The sequence below is a fragment of the Cebidichthys violaceus genome, unplaced genomic scaffold (genome assembly GCF_023349555.1).
Source record: "Cebidichthys violaceus isolate CVI_PGR_0920_01 unplaced genomic scaffold, fCebVio1.0.p SCAF_6, whole genome shotgun sequence".
NCBI lineage: Eukaryota > Metazoa > Chordata > Actinopteri > Perciformes > Stichaeidae > Cebidichthys > Cebidichthys violaceus.
Window position 1 is genome coordinate 54,591 of NW_027176816.1, and position 20,650 is coordinate 75,240.

The 20,650-nt window shown below is 44.3% G+C and overlaps 1 protein-coding gene across 2 annotated transcripts; it reads left to right on the plus strand.

Moving 5' to 3' along the window:
• The first annotated feature begins 1,041 nt into the window (after positions 1–1,041).
• On the plus strand, positions 1,042–20,602 carry prickle3 (prickle homolog 3). 2 transcript variants are annotated; one of them, XM_068733375.1, is made up of 11 exons: positions 1,042–1,203; positions 7,594–7,676; positions 14,863–15,046; positions 15,236–15,349; positions 16,020–16,157; positions 16,718–16,921; positions 17,542–17,728; positions 17,992–18,330; positions 18,450–18,752; positions 18,865–19,230; positions 19,311–20,602. In XM_068733375.1, the coding sequence occupies exons 1-11, from the start codon at positions 1,162–1,164 to the stop codon at positions 19,769–19,771; spliced, it is 2,421 nt and encodes an 806-aa protein (XP_068589476.1). In that variant the 5' UTR covers positions 1,042–1,161; the 3' UTR covers positions 19,772–20,602. The 2 variants fall into 2 exon arrangements, with proteins under 2 accessions (XP_068589476.1, XP_068589477.1); XM_068733376.1 differs by lacking the exons at positions 1,042–1,203; positions 7,594–7,676 and adding an exon at positions 11,394–11,823.
• Positions 20,603–20,650: the final 48 nt, after the last annotated feature.

Sequence of the window (20,650 nt, forward strand, 5' to 3'; positions counted from 1 at the left end):
TGCTAAATGGAAGTTCCCTCTATCCCATCAGCTCAGAGTTAGTAATTAAGTTTATATGAGTCAACCGAACAAAACCGTCAACATGGCTGTAGTTGTGTTTGCTCCAGTCACTCGTTAGGTTGTTAGTATTCAGATTTGATCAGGAACTATGTTTTTAACTCACTCTCCTCCAGGGTTTGATCTGACCTGCTGCAGCAGGCATCTGTGATCTCTAATCTCATTTGATATGTTTCTGTTGCACAGTTATGCACGCTGCCCCGCTATTCTCGTTTTGAGATTACATCACGTTTATGAAAATCCTTTTCCCATGCAGGTTTTTCCTGTCTTTCCGTTGTAATAACCATTACGGTACACAAGCCCCATGTCATTGTAGAGACCTACAGTGGAATGATAATCCGTTGTTTGGGGCCATACTGACTTGTTATTAAACTAATTCCTCATGTTAAGGCTGCTGTAGTGGCCAGAGTGTATTAATAACGTTTCCTCCCCAAACACACCTGTGTTCATATTTCCTTGACCAAATTTATACGTAGGAATATTTGATTTAACCGACTCCTCCTATGCTCTGAATGTTTTCCTGGTGTAACAATATGAACCAGTCTCGAGTCGAGGAAGAAGGGTTTGACTGCACTTGTATGTGTACTTCTCGTAGCCTAGGTGAAGTGAAGGCCAAACTTCAGGACCGTTGGCTGCCTGTGTTCAGGTTTCTGTCCAGGGGAGGTAAGATTGGATCTTCGTCAAGCTACTTACATAGCTACTGTCAGAACGGCGCCCACACCTTCAAAATAAAAACGACCGCGTTTTTCGTTAGAAATTAAAGACTTAGTAGGTAAACATTATGACCAATAAAACATTTGTATGTGTAATTAATAAAAAAACGTATGTCTTAATTTAGCTTTTTGTGTGTCTGCTCAAGAAATGTCGAACATAGCTGTTAAATATTTTACTTTGAAAGGCCAACCGGAAGTCATGTTTTTTTCAGTTAGGCTAGCTTGTCAATTGCCAAAAGTAGTTAGCTAAGGCGGAAGGAGGAGTCCGGGGCAGTCTGAGGGGGGACATCATGTAGTTTGTTCAACACAGACTGTGTGCCTACAAATATTTAGACCTCCGGTTATCCATCTGGAATCACATCATTGTGTTGTTAACAATCCAACCGACATCATGTTCATGCGCGGATCTAAAAAGCGACGATCGAACCGCTCGGTAAGGGACTACTTTTCTTTGCCTATTTATTTCTTAATGACTTTCACAACTTTCGTAAAACACTTTTTCTAGCATCTTCTTTTGACATAAAATATACTTTGGGTTTATTTGAAAGTCTTTTCTCTGCTTCGCTGTATTTAGTTAAGACTTAAAATGAACTCTTCAAGTCCAGCACTGAAAACAGCCCGAGCGGAACTTTGTCCACCTTCACCTGGCTTTTGTGTCGGTAGCCTACACCGTCTTGTTTTTTTTTGTCATAACGAGAATATCCCACTTCTTCCCAACACTTACAATAAACTACATTGTTCTATTTTATCATACTATGTGGCAGAAAGTACATTCTTTGATTCTTGACTCATTCCGGGCGCCTCCAGGTCCCAGTCAGGACAGACGACGTCATAGATAGTTTTTTTTTTTTTCTTTTTTTTTTTTTTTTTTACCTGAGCAGGTTGGTGATGTGGTTGCTGTAACCTGAACATGTTTATTACCTTTTGTCAGGTTTTCATTACAACAAGCAATTGATGCCCTGTTAGATTACGTGCTGTAGCTGGAATGTTGCCCAAAAACAACAGCCTCTACGGTCGGGTTACTAACCGAATGAAGCTTGTTTTGGGACCAGACGAACATCTGTGTGGTCGTGAAAACATCTGGCTCTGCAGCACACTTTGATTATATCCAGACAGTGACTGTGAATAACTACCACAATACTTCAATCTTAGACTTTAATGCACGAGTCTAATAGCAAACCAGACCATAATACCCTTTTCTACATTTTTAGCCTAACTCTGTTTATATATTTGTATAAACGCTTGTTAGTATTTCACAGTGGTGGAAGAAGTATTCAGATATTTTACTTGGGTAAAAGTAGCAATACCACAGCGTACAAATACTCTATTTAGTATAAGTATTGCATTATAAATTTTATTTAATAAAAGTACAAAAGTATTAACATCAAAATATGCCTAAAAATGTTCATTATGCAGAATGGCTCATTTCCCCCCAAAAAATATTTTATATTATTATATTATAATTATCGATTTATTAATGTGTCTATTACTACATTATACTAAAATACAGTTCTTGAGTAAATTGTGCGTAAAAAAGTGTGACGTTATTTTTCTCCACTTGATCTTGTAATTTATTCCTTTAACACTATTGAAACACATTTAGCGCCCCTGTTCCCACCGGACTCACACAGTGAATACAGTCGAGCATTAATGAATAACATCAATATTTCATGCTCCGACACTCCATTACATCGGCACTTGGAAAGCGAGTTTGGAGTCATGTTACAACACAGATGTCAACAAGTGTATCTTCAACACTTTCATAAGATACGTGTATTTCTTTTTAAACAAGTTTTTAATTATTCGTAGATTATCAGAGCGGGATTTTCGTCGCTGTTAATGGAATATAATGTTGTGTAATTAATCATTACAATGAAGTCCATACAGACTTTGTATCCCGTTTGTAGGCCAACGTTGGGTTCCATATGAACAATCAATTGTCTGTCAAACAACCTGTTCTGCACATACAGCGCTGTTAGACGGCCACTAGCCTACTCAGATTCAAATACTCATTATATGATTGTTGGAGAGATTTGAAGGTGTAGAGAATGCAAAATTAATATGTGACTCAAGATGTGGAAACGCTCGTTTTCCCAATGAATGATAAAATAGACGACTGATTCAAGAAACAGTGTTGTTCTCGCGTCCCTCTTGGCAACCTTTCAACCAAATTGCAGCACGACAAAACTCTATCTCTGCAGTTATTTTCTGATTGTTTTGTATCTTTTGTAGCGTGACACTGTGCGCTTAACCTGGGATGTGCTAGTTAGCCGTTGCAATAACCAGTTTGCCAATTTATTTTAGCTCTAACTACCTTTTTTAGATCGTCATTAACTGCGTATCTAGCAGCAGGAGACGGTAGCAAAAACACAGGTGTACGTAATAAAAGTGATGATTACTAAAAACTCATTTAGCTGCTCTGGCTTCAGGATCCTGTCATGGAAGCCATCGTTAGTTTCATTAGTAATTAGTTTCCTCCTAAAAAAAAAAAAAGGCTATCAATGCGCTGTCACAGATACACATTTCTGTCTGACCTGCAGAGTGACACTTGTGAACTTCCAGTTGTTAAACATTGTTTTTTTTTGGAGCAGCAACGAGAAGAAGGGCTGTGAGAGGGCCGTCTGTTTGATCCCGTCCGGTGTGGTCGAGGCTGCAAAGGCCCCTGACCTCTGACCTCTACTGTCAATGTTTAACCCCTTCATTCAGCACAACATCGAAGAGAGGAGCGAAGCTTCCAATTACAGCTCCATACCCTCCACTCAACAACAACTCGACATCATTTAGGCGCATCCGTTCTCTCGTGTACATTTGACCGAGTCTCTTTCTTGTCCATTACCCCGGCCGGTTGCCCGGGTTACTTGGTAGCAAAGAAGATCTCAAGCAAACCAAGGCGGTGTGATCAAACCTCACACCCGCTTAGTGAAAACAAAGGAGCTGATATGAAGAAGTGTGACGCCGGTCTGAGGGTGAACACGTGAGCCGATGTGAACTTGTGCGATTGTGTTATTTACTTTACCCACGCTCAGTTTAGAAGAAACTTCCTACCGCCGCTCCCATCACATCCCTCCACTCGCAGCACAATAGACAACCCTCAATGTCGGAGCACAAACATGAAAAGAAAAACTCAACGGAAAACACACACAAAGTCTCTTGTGTAGCCTTGACATGCAGGACACTTGTCGGCATGATAAGGACACCTTCAAGGAAATGTAAAAGTCACTGGTGAAGGCTGAAAGGTTGTTCTTTCTGGTGCCATCAAAACAGCCATTTAAGGAGTAAATTACAGCTTCCTGCTTATTGAAATTAACCTTTTTTTTTTTTAAACGAGGACAAAACAACAGCTGGGAGCGCCTACGATGTCACAACATGGGTTTGATTTTGTGACGACACGTCGTGTTAATTTAAGGACCGAGTTGACAGGTTCTTACGCAGCTTCGGACATGTTTCCAGACGAGAGTGTCTCCTGGGCTTTAAAGTGGACCTTTGAGGATGGAGGTTTGACCTCGTCAAACTCGTGTTCATTGTCGTGCCTCTAGGATGTTCTCTTGTTGTCTGTTAGCAGATACTGGGACTAAATACTGCTCATCTACCAAAGTACCGCATGAACAATTCTGATGTACGTTATCGGAGTATTTGCATTTTACGATACTTGAACTTCTACTAGGCCACTTTTTCCACCTCATTACATTTATTTACTCAGTTTTAGTTACCAGTGGTAACGTTTCAGGGTCAGATTATTAATGCAAAATATACACATATTTTTTGGTATTTTTAAGGATTAAAAATACCATTACTCTTACTCATTAATGCATCACTAATTATAATCCAATTTTATATATATATATATATATATATATATATATATATATATATACATATATATATATATATATATATATATACATATATACATATATATATATATATATATATATATATATATATGTGTGTGTGTGTGTGATTTGCAAATGGGCCATTCTGCACAATAAATACTTATATTTTTGGTACTTTAAGTATACTTTAATGCTCATACTTTTATATTTTTAATCAAGTAACATTTTGAATTTGTCTTTTTGCTATTTTTACATAAGTATGGCTCTGAGTAGGTCGTAAGTAAATAGTACAAGAGACTTTTTTTACATTATATATATATATATATATATTTTTTAACATTCATTGACATATTTGTACTAATACACTACTAAGAGGTATAGTATTATTCACAGGTGCTTGTTGTCTTGGTGCGTTTGTGTGAGTTTAAGGCTTTTTTTTTTTTTTTAGAATTTCTAATCCTTCATTTTCATTACGCCATGATTGTAGTGATGCTTAACTCTTAATTACAATCTCCCCTTAATTGAGTGAGTGAGTGTTTACGCTGACAATGTTGAGCCCCTCATCGCTTTTACCTCACTCGCTTTTAGAATTAGTCGCGGTCGTTTACGACGAGTTCAATCTAATGTTGGCCGACCTCCGTCTCATCACGAGAACGTCTCTGCTTCTGATCACAAGATTAACCTCAGAGGCGGACGTCGTCAAACTCATAGCCGAATTCACCCGTCGGCACCAGAAAGTCCAGAACACGACAATGAAAACATGAACATATAAAGTGTAATCGCTTCAGGTCAGCCTACAATTGACTCACTTTCACTCTCTGTGCACCGGTGTTAAATGTACAGGCGCTTTGTAATGTGCTTCTGCTCAGTCCCCGTGTCAGGAGCTCCATGAGGAAATAACAACGGAAAGGTCCAGTCACCCAGAAATCATCCGCACGCTCCACCGGGCCCGTCTCGTCGCCTTGTCGTACCTGGCTCTGCTAACGACATTCAAAGCGTTGATTAATAAGGCAGACGCCAGCGCACGCACAACGCGGCGAGGTATTTAAAAAAAAAAAAAGACAGCGTGTAAATCATTGTTTCCTGTCAGGTGGGACTTTTCTTGACTAACGAGTTCTGGATACAGGCGTCGTTGCAAAATAGCCTAATATTTCAGTCCTGGAAACATGTACTCAAACAGAGAAATTAGATTTTATGCTCAAAAGTACAAGAAGGCCAGCTTTCGTACTGCTCCCAGCTCATGGTTTCCCAGTGCATTAGTGAAGGCCTTACAACCCATACATCAACCCGGAGCTATCGGTGAGATAAGCTGAGCAAACTCTCAGCGTCGCTCCAATCAAAGTCATGCGTTCGTTGCTTTTGTTCCTAAAGAACTGTGCATGAGAAGAAAAAAAAAAACCAGGCTTGATGTGAATACTGGTTCAGTGGTTAGAGCCGCTGTCCTGCTGAAGGTGTGTGTGGTTTGGAAAAGACGAACGTTGAAAACACAGCTGAGCAGGTATTCACAGGTAACCTCGCTGTGTCACATATCTGCATTTTATTGCTTTGCTCGTTAAACTCTGCTGCCAGCGTCTGTGCGCATGTGTGTGTGTGTGTGTGTGTGTGTGTGTGTGTGTGTGTTCTGCATCCTAATGTGCATTTTGTTCATGCGTTTGAGAGGAGTAAATGTAGTTGTCATAGTTGGGGTCGTAGAACGTGAGATTTCCATGTCTTGTTTTTTTTATTATAAAGCAGGTTCAGGTGTTATTTATTTACAATGAAAGTACGAAAACACTCAATCCACGGAAAAAAGCACAAAGAAACTGCCGTTTAAACGAGCCGTCAGAACTTCTGTAACGTTGTGATGTCACCGGTAGAAGTGCAGCTAACACACACACACACACACACACACACACACACACACACACACACACACACAGTTTAGAGAATGACCAATTCGAGCAGTCTGGTCTCTTTCAGCGAGGGGGCCTTAAAGAGACAGCCGCTAAAAACGGAGCGTTTCAGACAGAAGATGAATACAAGTTTATTCAACGAGACAGTTTGAGAAAAATAATGTGTTTTTTTGACCATTAAAGCATAGAAACATGTTCTCCTACAAAACCCCAAATACAAGCATGGACCTGAACATTAGCGTTATATGTCTCCTTTAATAAGTTTTTCCCACAAAGCTTGTTTTCAAAACTTGACTTGAATCCTTTCAAAAAGGAGAAAAATATCTAATTAATAGCTGACAAATTTTCCCCGTCAACAATAAGCTTTTATAACCGAAGATATGAGAAGTCAGGGAAAAAAGAAAGTGTAGACAAAGGGACTACATGGAGAGGGAAAGGGAGCAGCTCTCATCCTGTGTCTGCTTCCTTCCTCTCATCGCTAAAAAGAGGCTTGTGTCTGCACACACACACACACACACACGCTGCACGGGATTGAAGCACAAGTGAGATATCAGGTGGTTGGTTTAGTTGTCGGCTAAATCAGATGCGCTGCTCGGCATTTTTGGGGAAAAGACACTTTTGAGATCGCGCAGCCGTCTTTATGCTGTTTATCCCGTCTGTTACAAAGCAAGCAGAGTAAAATCCCTCAAAAATATTCTGGGATGTAACGGATGTTACACATCACCAGACTGTTGAGCCATTTCAGTGGTTTATATCTCCAGTTCAAAACACACACACACACACACACACACACGGTGACATGATGATGTGGGATTTTCATAAGCTGACGTCATCAAGCTATGCATGTGAGATCTATGGACGGCCCATACTCCACCCCAAACGCTGCTGAACTAAAGGCTGGACAGATTGACTAAGTGGAAACGCTCACCGGCTCAATATGATGCTGATGCTCCTGCGGCCGTGTGTGGCGGACCCCGTATGTACCTGTGTATTGTTTTAACCTTTTAGCCCCCAAAAGGTGCGAATGGTTCTTTTCAACGAAGGGGGGGGGAGGGAAACGATGTGTGTGCGCTGATTGAGTCTGTGTTTTGTTTTCAGCAGGAGGAAGAGGACCCAGACAGAGGACAGCCCTGTATGCGCTGCGGGGACAAGTGCCCCGGCTTCCGCGTCCACGGCTGGAGGTAACGTCTCAAACGTCAGCTGAGCCGCCCGTTAGCCGGCCAGGAAATGTTTTTCTCATTCTGTGTAATCACCTTCGTAGGGTTTGCACTCTCTGCTGTTGCTTTTGGGATATTGTGCAACTTCTTATAATAATAAGCTACTTACAAGGGATCAAAAATATTATTTTTTTTTCCCACAGGCGGTTAAACTTCAAAGATATAATACAACTTTAAACGTTGTTTTATGCACAGAATCTGAAGAATTTTAATTGCTAACTCGTTTAAAAAGTATGCTTTTAACAGTTTTTATATTATTACAGCTATTATATAGAGATACATATATACATATATATATTCTGATAACATGCAGCAAACAGAGACATTTGATCTCATTGGCTGACTGTCTTAAAGGACAAAATGTGTCTGTTAAAGACACTTACATGTTCTGAATTGTGGGTGCATTAAAGAATAACGGGTAGCTGTATAAGAACCGACGGTCAGGAGTCAAACTGTGTGTGTGTGTGTGTGTGTGTGTGTGCGTGCATATGTGTGTCACATGTGTGTCACATGTGTGTGTTTGCCTGTGTGTTTGCACATGTCTTAGGAGGGAGCATCAACATTGCTTCCTACGGAAATCAGCTTATCTGTGATCTGTGTACACACTGAGTGCAGATGTACATTAAAAGACAACAAACATGACCCAGTCAGATCACCGCATGCTACATTCACAGAGCCGATCGGTCGCGCTGACCCCGTGGCCGCAAGGAATCAGCGCCGCGGAGTCATGAGTGCCATTAAGCCCTGGCAATATGCACCGGAAGCAGCCGCATTTAGTTTGAGAGTTGACTTCATATTCATGGAGGGGAAAACAGAAGCTCTACAGAGCAGCGGGATTACCGGCAGTCCACCGTGCAACATGCGCAGGATCCCTGAGCTCCAGCGATTTAAACTTAAGACCTGTTCCTTGTGTGTTTGTTGTTTGTTCGACGCTGCAGTTCATTTGCTTTGGTGCGCATCGACTGAGCGGCGGCACGAGATCTACTCGGTGACAGTGGCTAAGTGGAGAGCACTTTCAATCAGAGGGTCGGCGGTTCGATCCCCGGCTCCAGCTAGTCTCATGTCAATGTGTCCTTGAGCAAGACACTTAACCCCAAAAATGTCTCCCGTAGCTGCGCCTACGGTGTGTAGGTAGATTGTAAGTCGCTTTGGATAAAAGCGTCTGCTAAATGACTGTAATGTAATCTACTCAGCAGATGGACAGAATGTTTTCGTAGGATGTCCATATTGTGTCTCTGCAGCAAAGAGGACTTTCAATTCCTGCTTTTTCATATTTAGCCACTTGAAACGTCCGCCTGCACACCTCTTACACCTTCTTGTTCAGCGGTTGTTAAATGTCAAAGGGTCCTCAATTTATTTCATTCTGTTTCCTTTGAGCCCCCTTTTCTTCTCCCCCTCTCTCTCTCTCTCTCTCTCTCTCTCTCTCTCTCTCTCTCTCTCTCTCTCTCTCTCTCTCTCTCCTTTAGTCCGTTGGAGAACATCCAGCTGGTTGGGTCTCTTGGTTACTCTAATCCTGACAATCGCGCTAATAAGATTAGGCCTCACTGCTGTGATAGTAACCCTCTGGACCACTTCATAACCTCCCTCTGTTCTCCCCCCTCTGCCTCTCTCTCGCTTTCCCTTTTTTCAGTTGAGACTATTTGTATGCATTGCATTGTAGTGTTAAAACATATACAAAGAACAACTTCTTCATTAGTACTTACTTATATGATCGTAAAAAAGAAGCAAAGAGTTGCTTTGGAAGGAAGCTGTGTGATCCAGACTCTTGAGTTCGATTGTTCCGAGTATGTGTTGTGTTTAGTGGCTCCAGACTCTCCGGCTGTACACACAGCTAGATGAATGAAAAGAGAAAGAGAAAAAAAAAAAAAAAAAAAGGACCCCAGATGAGACAATCCCAGATGGGCGCTGACAATGGTGATGGAGAGAATAAAAAGGAAGAAAAAAAAAAAGAAAAAGGCGCAGGAATGCGTACTTCATGTAACCAAAAGACTGTAATTGTATCTTTTAGCTTTTTCAGTTTCCCCACCATTCAGGTCAAGACAAAAGCTTGGAAGTTGGGATGTAATCTAAAACACGTGTGCCGCTCTCTACCTCCGGCTACTCTCTGGTGGAAGTCCTGCCGCTGTACGCATCGGTCTGGGTTTTTTTTTTCAGTTTCTGTGTAGTATTACCATCGCGCTGTGGGTTGTGGAAGTTTTCTCAATTCTGCTTCTGGCTGCAGATCAGATCGGAAATGACTTTGGGCGAGATGACAAAGAGAGACGGTCTCGTTCGGACGATCAGCTGATCCAGGAGAGAGAGAGAGAGAGAGAGAGAGAGAGAGAGAGAGAGAGGAACATGTGATTAAATGACGGAGATTTATGGGGGTCAGTTTTTAAGACCCAAGAGTCTCGTGCTAATTGCATCTTCCTTAATAACCAATTTAGAATCACACCTTCCCTGATGGACGAGATCATCCCCGAGTGACCGCGGACTTTAGCCGCTGATGCTCGCTGAGAGGGAAGTGATCCATCTTCAAGCCTTTCTCAGACAGAGCTTAAACTGAGGTGGTGGTGGTGTTGGGGGGGGGGGGGGGGGGGGGGGGGGGGGCAGATGGTGCATCCGCATGCCCAGCGGCGAGTGAATCGAGTTACTTTTGACCCGCAGGTCTCCGCCACGCTTCAAAAGTGTTCAAAGTAGCCATCGCCATTAGTCTGGGTGGCCATGCGGCAATTGCTCAGTCGCTAATTAGTGGCAGAGAGTTAAAGGACGAGGCCCATCTGCTTGTTAAAGTCAGATCTAAAGGAGGGCTTCACCATACGGCCTGCAGTGAGTTATAGATCACTACAGCAGCACACATGCGAAGCAGTGGATTATCTCTCACGGCTGCTTCTAATTACTGTATACTGACATACAACATATCTGTACGCCCCAAAGCAGGGGGCTAGATCAGCTGTTTGAAAGTTAGTTATCTAAAGAAATGCATCATTTTAAGGCTGTGAGTTAACTAACGATCATATTTAAGATTCATTATGAGCTATTTCATCTGACCAGCAGTCCAAAATAAAAAGATATTCAGCTCATAATCACACAAGACAAAGGAAAAACAGAAAACTAGAGAATGTTTTCGCATTTTTGCTTTGTTCAATTTTGAATTAATTGACTCATAAATTAATTGACTGATCTGTCGCAGCGCTAGGTTGTAGCTGTCACCACTAAACAGCACTGCTGACTCTGGTAGTGGAGTTTGTTAAATTGTTACTTTTAACGTGTTTTGGGCCCAAAGCAACAATGAAAAAAAAATCAAAACAGAAGAAGGAGTACATGGAGAGTGACGTGTTCTGGCTGTCCTCTAGCAGACGTGTCCTCACTGGTCCCTCCATCCTTAGCGAATGACCAAAGTCAGATGAGCCGGTGTGTCGTGACTTCGCTAAGACTGAAAGTCATGCCGTCCGCTTGATGTTGCGCCAGAGACACTTTGTTGTCGTGCGTGCCCATCTTGATCGCATGAGATGACGAACGCCGCCACGGCGCAAAGCATTGCTCATAGGCTCAAAAAAGAAAAAAAAATCTGCTCCACTTTCATTTCTATGATTAATAACTGCATCGAGGCAACAAACAACCGTCCATCTGTTATGAATCAGTCACAGCAGTCTGGTCCGAGGAGAGAAGACACAGTGAGTTCACTCTACGCCGTTCTGCCGTGGACTTTTGACTTTTCATATCTTCAAAAGTGAGTTTGCGTGTACTTGAGCTTATCACTTGAATCACATGAGCGTGCGCGCGTGTGTGTGTGTGTGTGTGTGTGTGTGTGTGTGTGTGTGTGTGTGTCGTGTTCGGTGCCTTTTGTTTGAGCCCGCTGTCAGCGCGGAGGAGGGTGGGAGTCGGGGGTGGCGGACACGTTGAAAAGAGCCGAGCAGACAGAGGGATTACCACATGGAGGGGAGCTGCCATAGAACGGCCTCTCCTATACTGACAGACAGACAGGCTGACGGTGCTGACGGTGCTGCTGGTGGTGCTGGTGGTGCTGGTGGTGGTGGCTGCCTATTGAATGCAAACCTTCACAGAGCTCCAGTCTGGATGGGACGCCGTCAAAAGGCCAACCGGGACTAATTTGTCATGATTACAGCAGGTAATGAAGAAACCATATTTGACTGTCTGACAGGATTAGAGCGACTAGAAACTCAAACAGGAGATGTGCAGACTGAAGGTTGTGTGTGTGTGTGTGTGTGTGTGTGTGTGTGTGTGTGTGTGTATTTAGATTCGTTCAGATGATATGTTGTTTTGTACACACATCTGTGTGGATTTAATGTGCAGCACATGACTTCATGTGTTACTCAAATCCTCCGCACGCATCTTATCAGGAGGATTATCTGGTGTCTTCATGGAGGTGTCGTTTTATTCTTAAAATCCGTGGCACACGTTGTGCAGGCCGATATATTGCTGGACGAACTCGGTGTCGTTTTGGGATCCGGGGGAAGGATTTAACGAGCCTTAATCTCTGTGTTCAACAAATTAAAATGATTTCAAATCCCTTCAGCCAAAGCTAATTACAGCTGCTGGATTCCCACAAAGTTCAAACGAGTTTATTTCTGCTCCACAAAGTGTCAATATTCACTTTCAGTGTCCTTACTTTACTTGTCCACCGGCATGACAGACACCGAGAGACGCCGTCCTCTCTTCCGCGTCCTCTACCACCCTGCTTCATTACCTAGGGTCCTTTAGTTTATTTCATAATTATTGAGTTTAGTGGATTATCCCTCATTAAAAATGAACAACAATTACAGCACCAGCTGGACCAGCAGTGATGGTGCAGCAATTCAAAATGTAGAGAGCAGATTGTCGATTAACGTCCAAAGCGGGCGTCCTCTGTGTCTCCTGCTTCCTAACACACTGCTACCTTGTTGTGTTTTCTTGGTCCGGGCAGCAACAGTTTGAGAAAACACAGAAGTTCTAAAGGAATACAGTATTATTTAAGTGATTACTTTTTGTTCTGTGAACTTTTTATTTAGACCCTGACACTGACTCTCATGAGCGTTCTCCTACAAAGACATTCGGGGAACTAAATGTTACTACATTGTACAACTAGCGAGCTTTTCTTGCTCTGTGCATCGATCAAAGCATTGATGTATGAAGTTTTTGTGTAAATGTGGTTGGGTAGCCAGAGGGGCGGGGGGGGCAAAGCAGCTCTATTCCATCAGAGTGAAATAATTCAACAGGACAGAACTCACACACACCAGGGCTTGGTCGTATTGCAGTGTTGAACTTTTGCTGCTTTTAAGTTTACTGAAACCGCTTGCTCAGAAAAAGGCGAATTAAAATGAGTTTGTTTTAGAAAAGCTTTGCTCGTAGCTATATAGTCTGTACTCTAAAGTGGTGCTGATGTGCTCATGCATGTAGTAGTAGTAGTAGTATATTTATATGTTTTGCTGTGTGTACAAACTCTGCCTACTTTCACCCCAAAATTCATTCAAATTGGACTAACTGGTGACTCTATCCTTTCATCATGTGGTGGTGGTGGTGAGGGGGGGGGGGGGGGGGGCGGTGAGGCAGGGTGGGACGTGGTGCATCTGCCATCTGTCCCATCGTGCCAGGGTCCGGCTGTGTCCTCCTACCCACTTTACAGAGGCATGTGCGTCGCAGCTCCCCGCTTCTCCCCTTCTGCTCACACACACACACACACACACACACACACACACACACACACACACACACACAGTGGAATACAGCTGGGGTCAGATTCCTGCCAGCTTGGCTTAGCGTAAGCTGACTCGCCGTGTTTACTATTACTTGTACTGGTTCTACCTGCTTCGTGATTATGGTCGTATAAGGTGCCAACCCCAGCATGGCTGGGCTCCTATAGTAGCGTTTGTATTTTTTAGTTTCGTCAGCTCCTTCTCAGTGACCTCGTGCTTGAATGAAGAGAGAGTGGTGGGCGCGTTCACGCGATTACCTGCCGTTGATGACATTCTTAAAAAAAAACCCGCCTTTTTTACTTCATGAGACGATTGATCAGAAGAGGAGTTTGCGAGGCAGTTGTGTGTGTGTGTGTGTGTGTGTGTGTGTGTGTGTGTGTGTGTGTGTGTGTGTGTGTGTGTTGAGCTTTTTTTTTTTTGGTTGAGTGGGGGGTTGGGTGCTGGAATAAAGCAGCTTTGTGTCTTGTGAACTTGAGCCACAAGTGCCAGCTGGTAGCCCCGTTATGCAATCACAACACGGGACGTACACACATGCAGTCCATGCGGCCGCGTCGCCGCACACAGCGACACCCGCACCTCGCGGACAACCCCCCCCCCCCCCGGGGGCGCTTTGCTCTGACTCCACCGGTCCCACAGACGGGGCACACCCACCTCCACGCCGACGGTAGTGAGGAGTCGGAGAGAGGAACTCGGCGGGGGTGTAACATGAGGCCGAGGGAGATTATTGCTCCCATCTTCACCTCCCTCCCTCCCTCCCTCCCTCCCTCAACTGCCGCGCGGGATTGACGGCCAGGCTTATGTCAGCGACCTCATTTCCTGCTTGTTTGGTAGTAGCGTGTTTGGGATGTGAGCTCCTCAATAACATGAGAGGAGATTGAGTTTACTCCAAATGTGTAAATGCATCAGCACTACACACTATCCATACACTGTTCAGGGTCTAGTCCCTGTGACGGGTTGAGTCTGGAGATGGCGTTTTTTATGTATCGGTATGACAACAACTATTGTATTACTCATTTTTGGCTGCAGAGAGTCTCTTTGAGTCAACCGCAAGAATGTGCGTGGGCTGGTTTGCGACCTAATGTCTCCGACGCAAAGTGTGTTAATAAATAATATGGTTGCAAAGTGGGAGTGCCCATATGAAAGTTATTATTTAAGAGTTATTGCTTTCAGAGCCCTGCTGTTTGGGTTTGTTTCAGCCTAACTACCTGATGTTAATGACAGTCAGGTTGTATTCATCCGGCTTAATTGTGGGTTCAGAAATAAACCAAATTCTTTAAACATTTTCTTGTTGTTCTTTCTGGTGTAAATCTGAAGTCGGGTTCACGTTTGCACCTTAGCACCTGAAGCACCAGGAGAACCCAGCTCCTTTTGACGTTCGATCAGCTTTGGCTTGTGTTGTAAATCAGTAGCAAAAAAAAAAAAAAAAAAAAAAAATGTCCCCGGGGACGAAGCTCAAAGCCGTCTTTTCTCCACAGGAAGATCTGCGTTCACTGCAAGTGCGTTCGAGAGGAGCATGCCGTGCGCTCGGTGCCGGGCCAGCTGGAAAAGATGATGACGAAGCTGGTTTCAGACTTCCAGAGACACTCCATCTCCGACGATGACTCGGGCTGCGCCTCCGAGGAGTACGCGTGGGTCCCGCCTGGGCTCAAGCCCGAACAGGTAAAAAAAACCACACACTACTCAGTGAGCGTGATGCACGCTTCCACTTGGACATGTTCATGCATACACAAACAATTAGATAACTGTTTCATGAATGCAATTGAATGAATTGCTCTCTGACTGAATAAAGGGCTCTCTGTGCTCTGTTATTTATGCTCTGTATGTGAACACACTTGTCTCCTCATACAGGTATACCAGTATTTCAGCTGCTTGCCAGAGGACAGGGTGCCTTATGTGAACAGTTTAGGGGAGAGATACCGGATCAAACAACTGCTGCACCAGCTTCCAGCCCACGACAGTGAGGTAACAGCGCCGCCCCGTTGGGTGTTTCAGTCTCCTGCTTAGTCCAGCAAGTTTGCTGAACCACAATACAATAATAGATTATTGTCAGTATTGATTCTGAGCTTTCTATTTAACGTCCACATCAATGCTGTTCATTAAAAGGTTATTCTAAGGTTATTCTTTATATTTCCAAACATTAATTTTTTTCTTTTTAATGGAAAAAGTTTTTTAAAAAATGGGATTACGGTGATATTGTGTATTATAATACTACTATCATGTACCGTCTTTTACCTTTTAAACATTATTTGCATTGGTTTATGGTGATTTATTGAAGAAATTGGTTATTAGCATTTATTTAAAGCACTTTGAAAGCTGTAAACCTCGATGTGTTTATTAGACACCCGGGTCAGTTTGGCCTTTCTGTTCCCCCAGTTACAACAGAAACTGGTAAATACCATTCTGTTAAAGGCTCCATTTGGTCAGAATCATTTAGCATTACACATTAAAATTCAAAACTAGCCTCTGTGTTTCACTTAAAATCCAGTCGCTACAATTCTTTATACAATAAATAAATGAAAATAAAAATGCTGTAACAGGCGGACTTAATTCATCTCACTGAACCTCAGAAGTAAACGTTGTTCTGAGATCATTTTGCACAATATGTCAACAAGAATGTCTGTGTTTCCTGTAGTCCCAGTACTGTAACACTCTGGACGACGAGGAGAAGAAGGAGTTGCGTTTGTTCAGTCAGCAGAGGAAAAGAGAAAACTTGGGCCGAGGCGTCGTCAGACTCTTCCCAGTAACTATGACGGGAGCCATCTGCCAACAGGTAGAGCGACATTTCTATTTTATGTCTAGAAACGTAACAGATTCCCTCATGAGACGGGCCAATACGGAGCTCAAAAACAACACGGTCCTGATATCACTTCAGAGGGAAGGTTCTGCATCTTCTCTGTGAATGTCCAGTCAGTGTTGATGTCACTCTCTCTCTCTCTCTCTCTCTCTCTCTCTCTCTCTCTCTCTCTCTCTCTCTCTCTCTCTCTCTCTCTCTCTCTCTCTCTGCAGCTGCAAACTCTGCTTGAATATGCAGAATATTCCCTTTAAAGTTATAGAAGGACGCTTTTCCCTTTTTAATGCATGCAAGGGAACGCTTATTAAAACCCATCGGAGCCGTGCTGAAGAAGAATCTCTTTATTATAGGACTGGAGAAAGCTCAGGTGCAAGTAGGTGCAGGCATAGCTCAGGGGCCACAGCACACTGGGATTTAATGATTACAGGGCTGCATAAGCGAGTCGCTGTGCATCCTGCTACATTCGCATTTTTTTTTTTTTGGGATATTCCATCTAACCCCCCCCCCCCATCCCACCCAAATCTGTCTTTTTTTCCCAGTGCGAGAGGCAGATCTGCGGTGGAGACATAGCGGTGTTTGCCAGTCGGGCAGCAAAGAGCAGCTGCTGGCACCCTCAGTGTTTCCAGTGCGCCACCTGCAGCGAGCTGCTGGTCGATCTCATCTACTTCTTCCAGGAAGGACAGATCTACTGCGGCCGGCACCACGCCGAGAGGCTGAAGCCGCGCTGCCAGGCCTGCGATGAGGTGACTGTCTCACGGAGAAACCCCAACCTGTCTCATCAACAACGGGGTTTTGCAGCAGGTCTCTAAAGAGTAAAGTGTCGGGGGAGTCAGAAAGCAAGAAACTGAGTATCTAGCTGGTCCACGAGTACTGATGCTTAGCTTCATTGTCCACTGGAGGCATAGTCTTTTAAAGGTATCTTAAAAATAACAAAAGAGCCATTGTGAGTGAGTTGTATAAGAGACGGATTTTTTTTTTTTTTTATTCAAACCTGTGCAGAAAGATCCTTTAAAGTATCCCCAAAGGAATCATCAGGCCCTGTCTGGTATTGTACTGTAGCTGTATTTCATCATGTCCCTGATCAGTGCAGAGTGAAAGGGGTATTTTGCAGATGTTTCTGGTGGTCTCTGCTTGTTTTAAATGACTTCTCAATGTGACTTAAGAGATTAGTTGACGTAGTCGGCTAATGGATCTGCCACGACTGACCTACAAGAGTTCTTTAGACCCAGAGGATGACTAAGCCTGCGACGGGGCGATACACTCCATAACCCAAATCCTCAGCACTCATCTTTACAACCGATTTGTTTACTTCTGTACCCGTGAAGTGACCTCTCCGTCTCCCTCTGTGGCGTCTCAATCCTAGATCATTCTGGCGGATGAATGTACGGAGGCAGAGGGAAGATACTGGCACATGAAGCACTTCTGCTGTTTTGAGTGCGAGGCTGCGCTGGGCGGTCAGCGATACATCATGAGAGAGAGCCGACCGTACTGCTGCTCCTGCTACGAGTCCCTGTACGCGGAGTACTGCGATACCTGCGGAGAACACATAGGTACTGAATTACATCGAAAGAAACTCATTCACTGGGGGTTTCTATACAGCTGAAAGACACTATTATGTAGTTGTAAGCAGATATAAGGACATTTTCGAGTATTTTTTTGAAAGTACGGTATTCGTCGACAATCATAAATACTCTTTTGAAGACATATTCCGACCGTGTTTTACTATATTGTCATTCATTCATTATCTGACTTCCCGCAAAAGGAGTTAAATCTGTCTTTAGACTCGTGTAATCATGAAATTATTTCCTCTCAGGTATCGATCAGGGTCAGATGACATACGAGGGTCAGCACTGGCACGCCGTGGAGTCGTGTTTCTGCTGCGCCCGCTGCCAGCTGCCTCTGCTGGGGCGCCCCTTCCTCCCTCGAGCGGGCCTCATCTTCTGCTCCAGGCCCTGCTCGCTGGGCGAGGACCCCAATAACTCCGACTCCTGCGACTCGGCGCTGCAGAGCAAACCGCCTCAGCACCGACGCGGCGAGGCGGCAGAGAAACACCGGCAGCCGCAGTGCGGCTCCCCGCTGCAGCCACTAGAGGGCACCAACCCTCCTGTAGCTCCTGCGAAAGACTGCATGCACACTGCAGTGGAAAACAGAGGTGATGATGCTACGCTGGTGTCACGCTCTGATGTGGTGTTGGTCGCGCTGCCATGAAATGACCCTGTAAGCATCCTGCAGAGACTGTTCTCACACGTTGACCTGCTCTGCTTCCCTCAGGTGTCCACTGCTCTGCTCCGGTTCAAAACGGACTTCCTTCACCCAGTGGCCATCCTCATCCAAAAAGCTCCTACTCACCTCTTCCCCACATCCATCTAGGAAACGGCTTGGGTCCGTCTTGGCCCAGCGACCTTCCACATTACAGTTTGCTGCCGGGGGACTCTGCTAACAAACGTTCTGTCGGAGATCTTCAGTTCAAGGGAGAGCTAAATGGAAATACTGGACTAACTGGCCTTAATTCAAGGGGAACCTCGACTAAAGACTGTAGGAACTGGGTGGAAAGGACAAATCAAGTAATGCAAGGTAGCAGAAATCCCCGAAGCTTAGTACAAACAACACAGTATCATTGTTCTGTGATTATATAATCTCATCTCACTCTGTGTTAACTCTGCTCCCCCTGGTTTCCTCTCTGCAGTGTTTCCTCCGCAGAAAAACTCACACCTCATCTCACCCGACTCGCCTCCCCTCCCGTCCATCCTCCCGCCTCCTCTGCCCCTCAAGTCTCGCGACTTGACGCCCCTGGACTCACCCCCACCAACGCTCCCCCACCTGGTGGACCGACCGTCTGATTCTCCGGCCCCGCTGTCCCGCAGCGCCACAGCTCGGGTCAGCTTCAGAGAACCGATCAGCAGCAGCTACTCTGTCCATGAGGACGAGGATGAGAAGGAGCCAGGGCTGCAGGAGGATGAGGAGAACCAGCAGGAGGAAGAGGAGGCGGAGGGAGGTTTCGGAAGCAGGTTGCATCTACAGAAGGGCATCCCACCGCAGATGGATCTTCTGGGTAAGAAGAGATGACTATTCACTGACGTAGAATCTGGGAAACCAAGTTGATTTCTCATCATTTGTATTCCCCCCCCCCAGATGGATCCTCTTACCACCAGCGGAGTCTGCGGCGAGGGTGGAGCCGTTGCCGCGTCCCCTCTGACCCGGCTCTCCACCCGGGAGCAGAGAGGCGTTCCAGACACTCGCGGCCCGAAAGGCCTCGGCTGGACACGCTGGACTGGAGAGGCGAGAAAGAGAGGGACAAGCGGGGCGCCGCCGTCGCCTCCTCGCTGACCCTCCAGCAGGGCCCGTGCAAACATGAAGACTCTTGCTCTACGTGCTCTTCATCATCAGACTCGGAGGAAGAGGGCTTCTTCCTGGGAAAGCCCATACCTCTGCCCCCACAGCTCCGAAAGCTGCAATCCGAGGAGGGCAAAGACAGAGAGGGGGACGAGGAGAGGGAGGTGCAGAGAGACTGGGGGCTGAGAGGCAGCATAAGGAGGAGGAGAGCTCACAGCCTCGGCGCAAAGGACAAAGATAAAAACTGTGCCATCTCCTAACCCCTAACGACAAAACACAGCATTGTTATTTTCTAAATTATGGCGCACAAGAAGAACTAATGGCCCCCTCATTACTCTGGTATTCAAGCTGTTTATCAGTTTCATGCTGTGATGTAGAGTTAAATCCAAACACACACACGTTCAGACTTACTACTTAGCAAAAGAAAGCACAATAAACCTCAGAAAGGTCACTAACTTTAACTTAACCGTATTTACATTTCTTTGTTTTACTTTTTGAGATGTTACATTATAAGAACTGTGAGTGTGTGTGTGAGTCCCGTGAGAAGTGATGAATGTGGAATGATTATTGTTTGGATTGTAGTGAAATATAACTTCTTTTTTAACATCGCCATCATTTACATATGTAAACTCACGGTAGCACACATGACCGACGGCTCATTCCTCTATCATGCTTTGTAAAATAAAATATTAAAATATATCTTTTTTTTTTTTTTTGTAACCCTACTGTAACCACTCTCTGTGCTCTTATGTGCAATTTTTTTATATGGCTGTAATGTATTACAGTTATGAAATACACTAAAATGGCCAAATGTTATGGGATGGAGTATGACGAACCGTGGTAGTTTTTATGAGTGTGTTATGTGTGTCCAAACGAAATACTGCAAAGTTTGTATACATTCACGTCTTTGATAAAAAAAAAAAAAAAAACACTTGTATGACTATAAGGTCGTTTATTTTTATATATTTGGTGTAGGTCGCTGTTCTTTCTAGTTTTATCTCGGGTAAAAGGAAGAGATTATAATTCCAGTTTCTTGTTTCTCACATTGTGTTAGACAATTTTATGTTGATATTAAATTTGTCTAAAGCGTCGCTCTTGCCGTGTCCTTTTTATTCCACTCCTCGCCGAAACATTCAACA

Bases quoted from the DNA above. Each gene is read 5' to 3' on its own strand.
- prickle3 (XM_068733375.1), top strand. From the start codon at position 1,162: ATGTTCATGCGCGGATCTAAAAAGCGACGATCGAACCGCTCG. The intron at 16,922-17,541 runs GTGACTGTCTCA...TCTCAATCCTAG, and splicing joins GCTGCCAGGCCTGCGATGAG to ATCATTCTGGCGGATGAATG. The intron at 19,231-19,310 runs GTAAGAAGAGAT...CCCCCCCCCCAG, and splicing joins ACCGCAGATGGATCTTCTGG to ATGGATCCTCTTACCACCAG.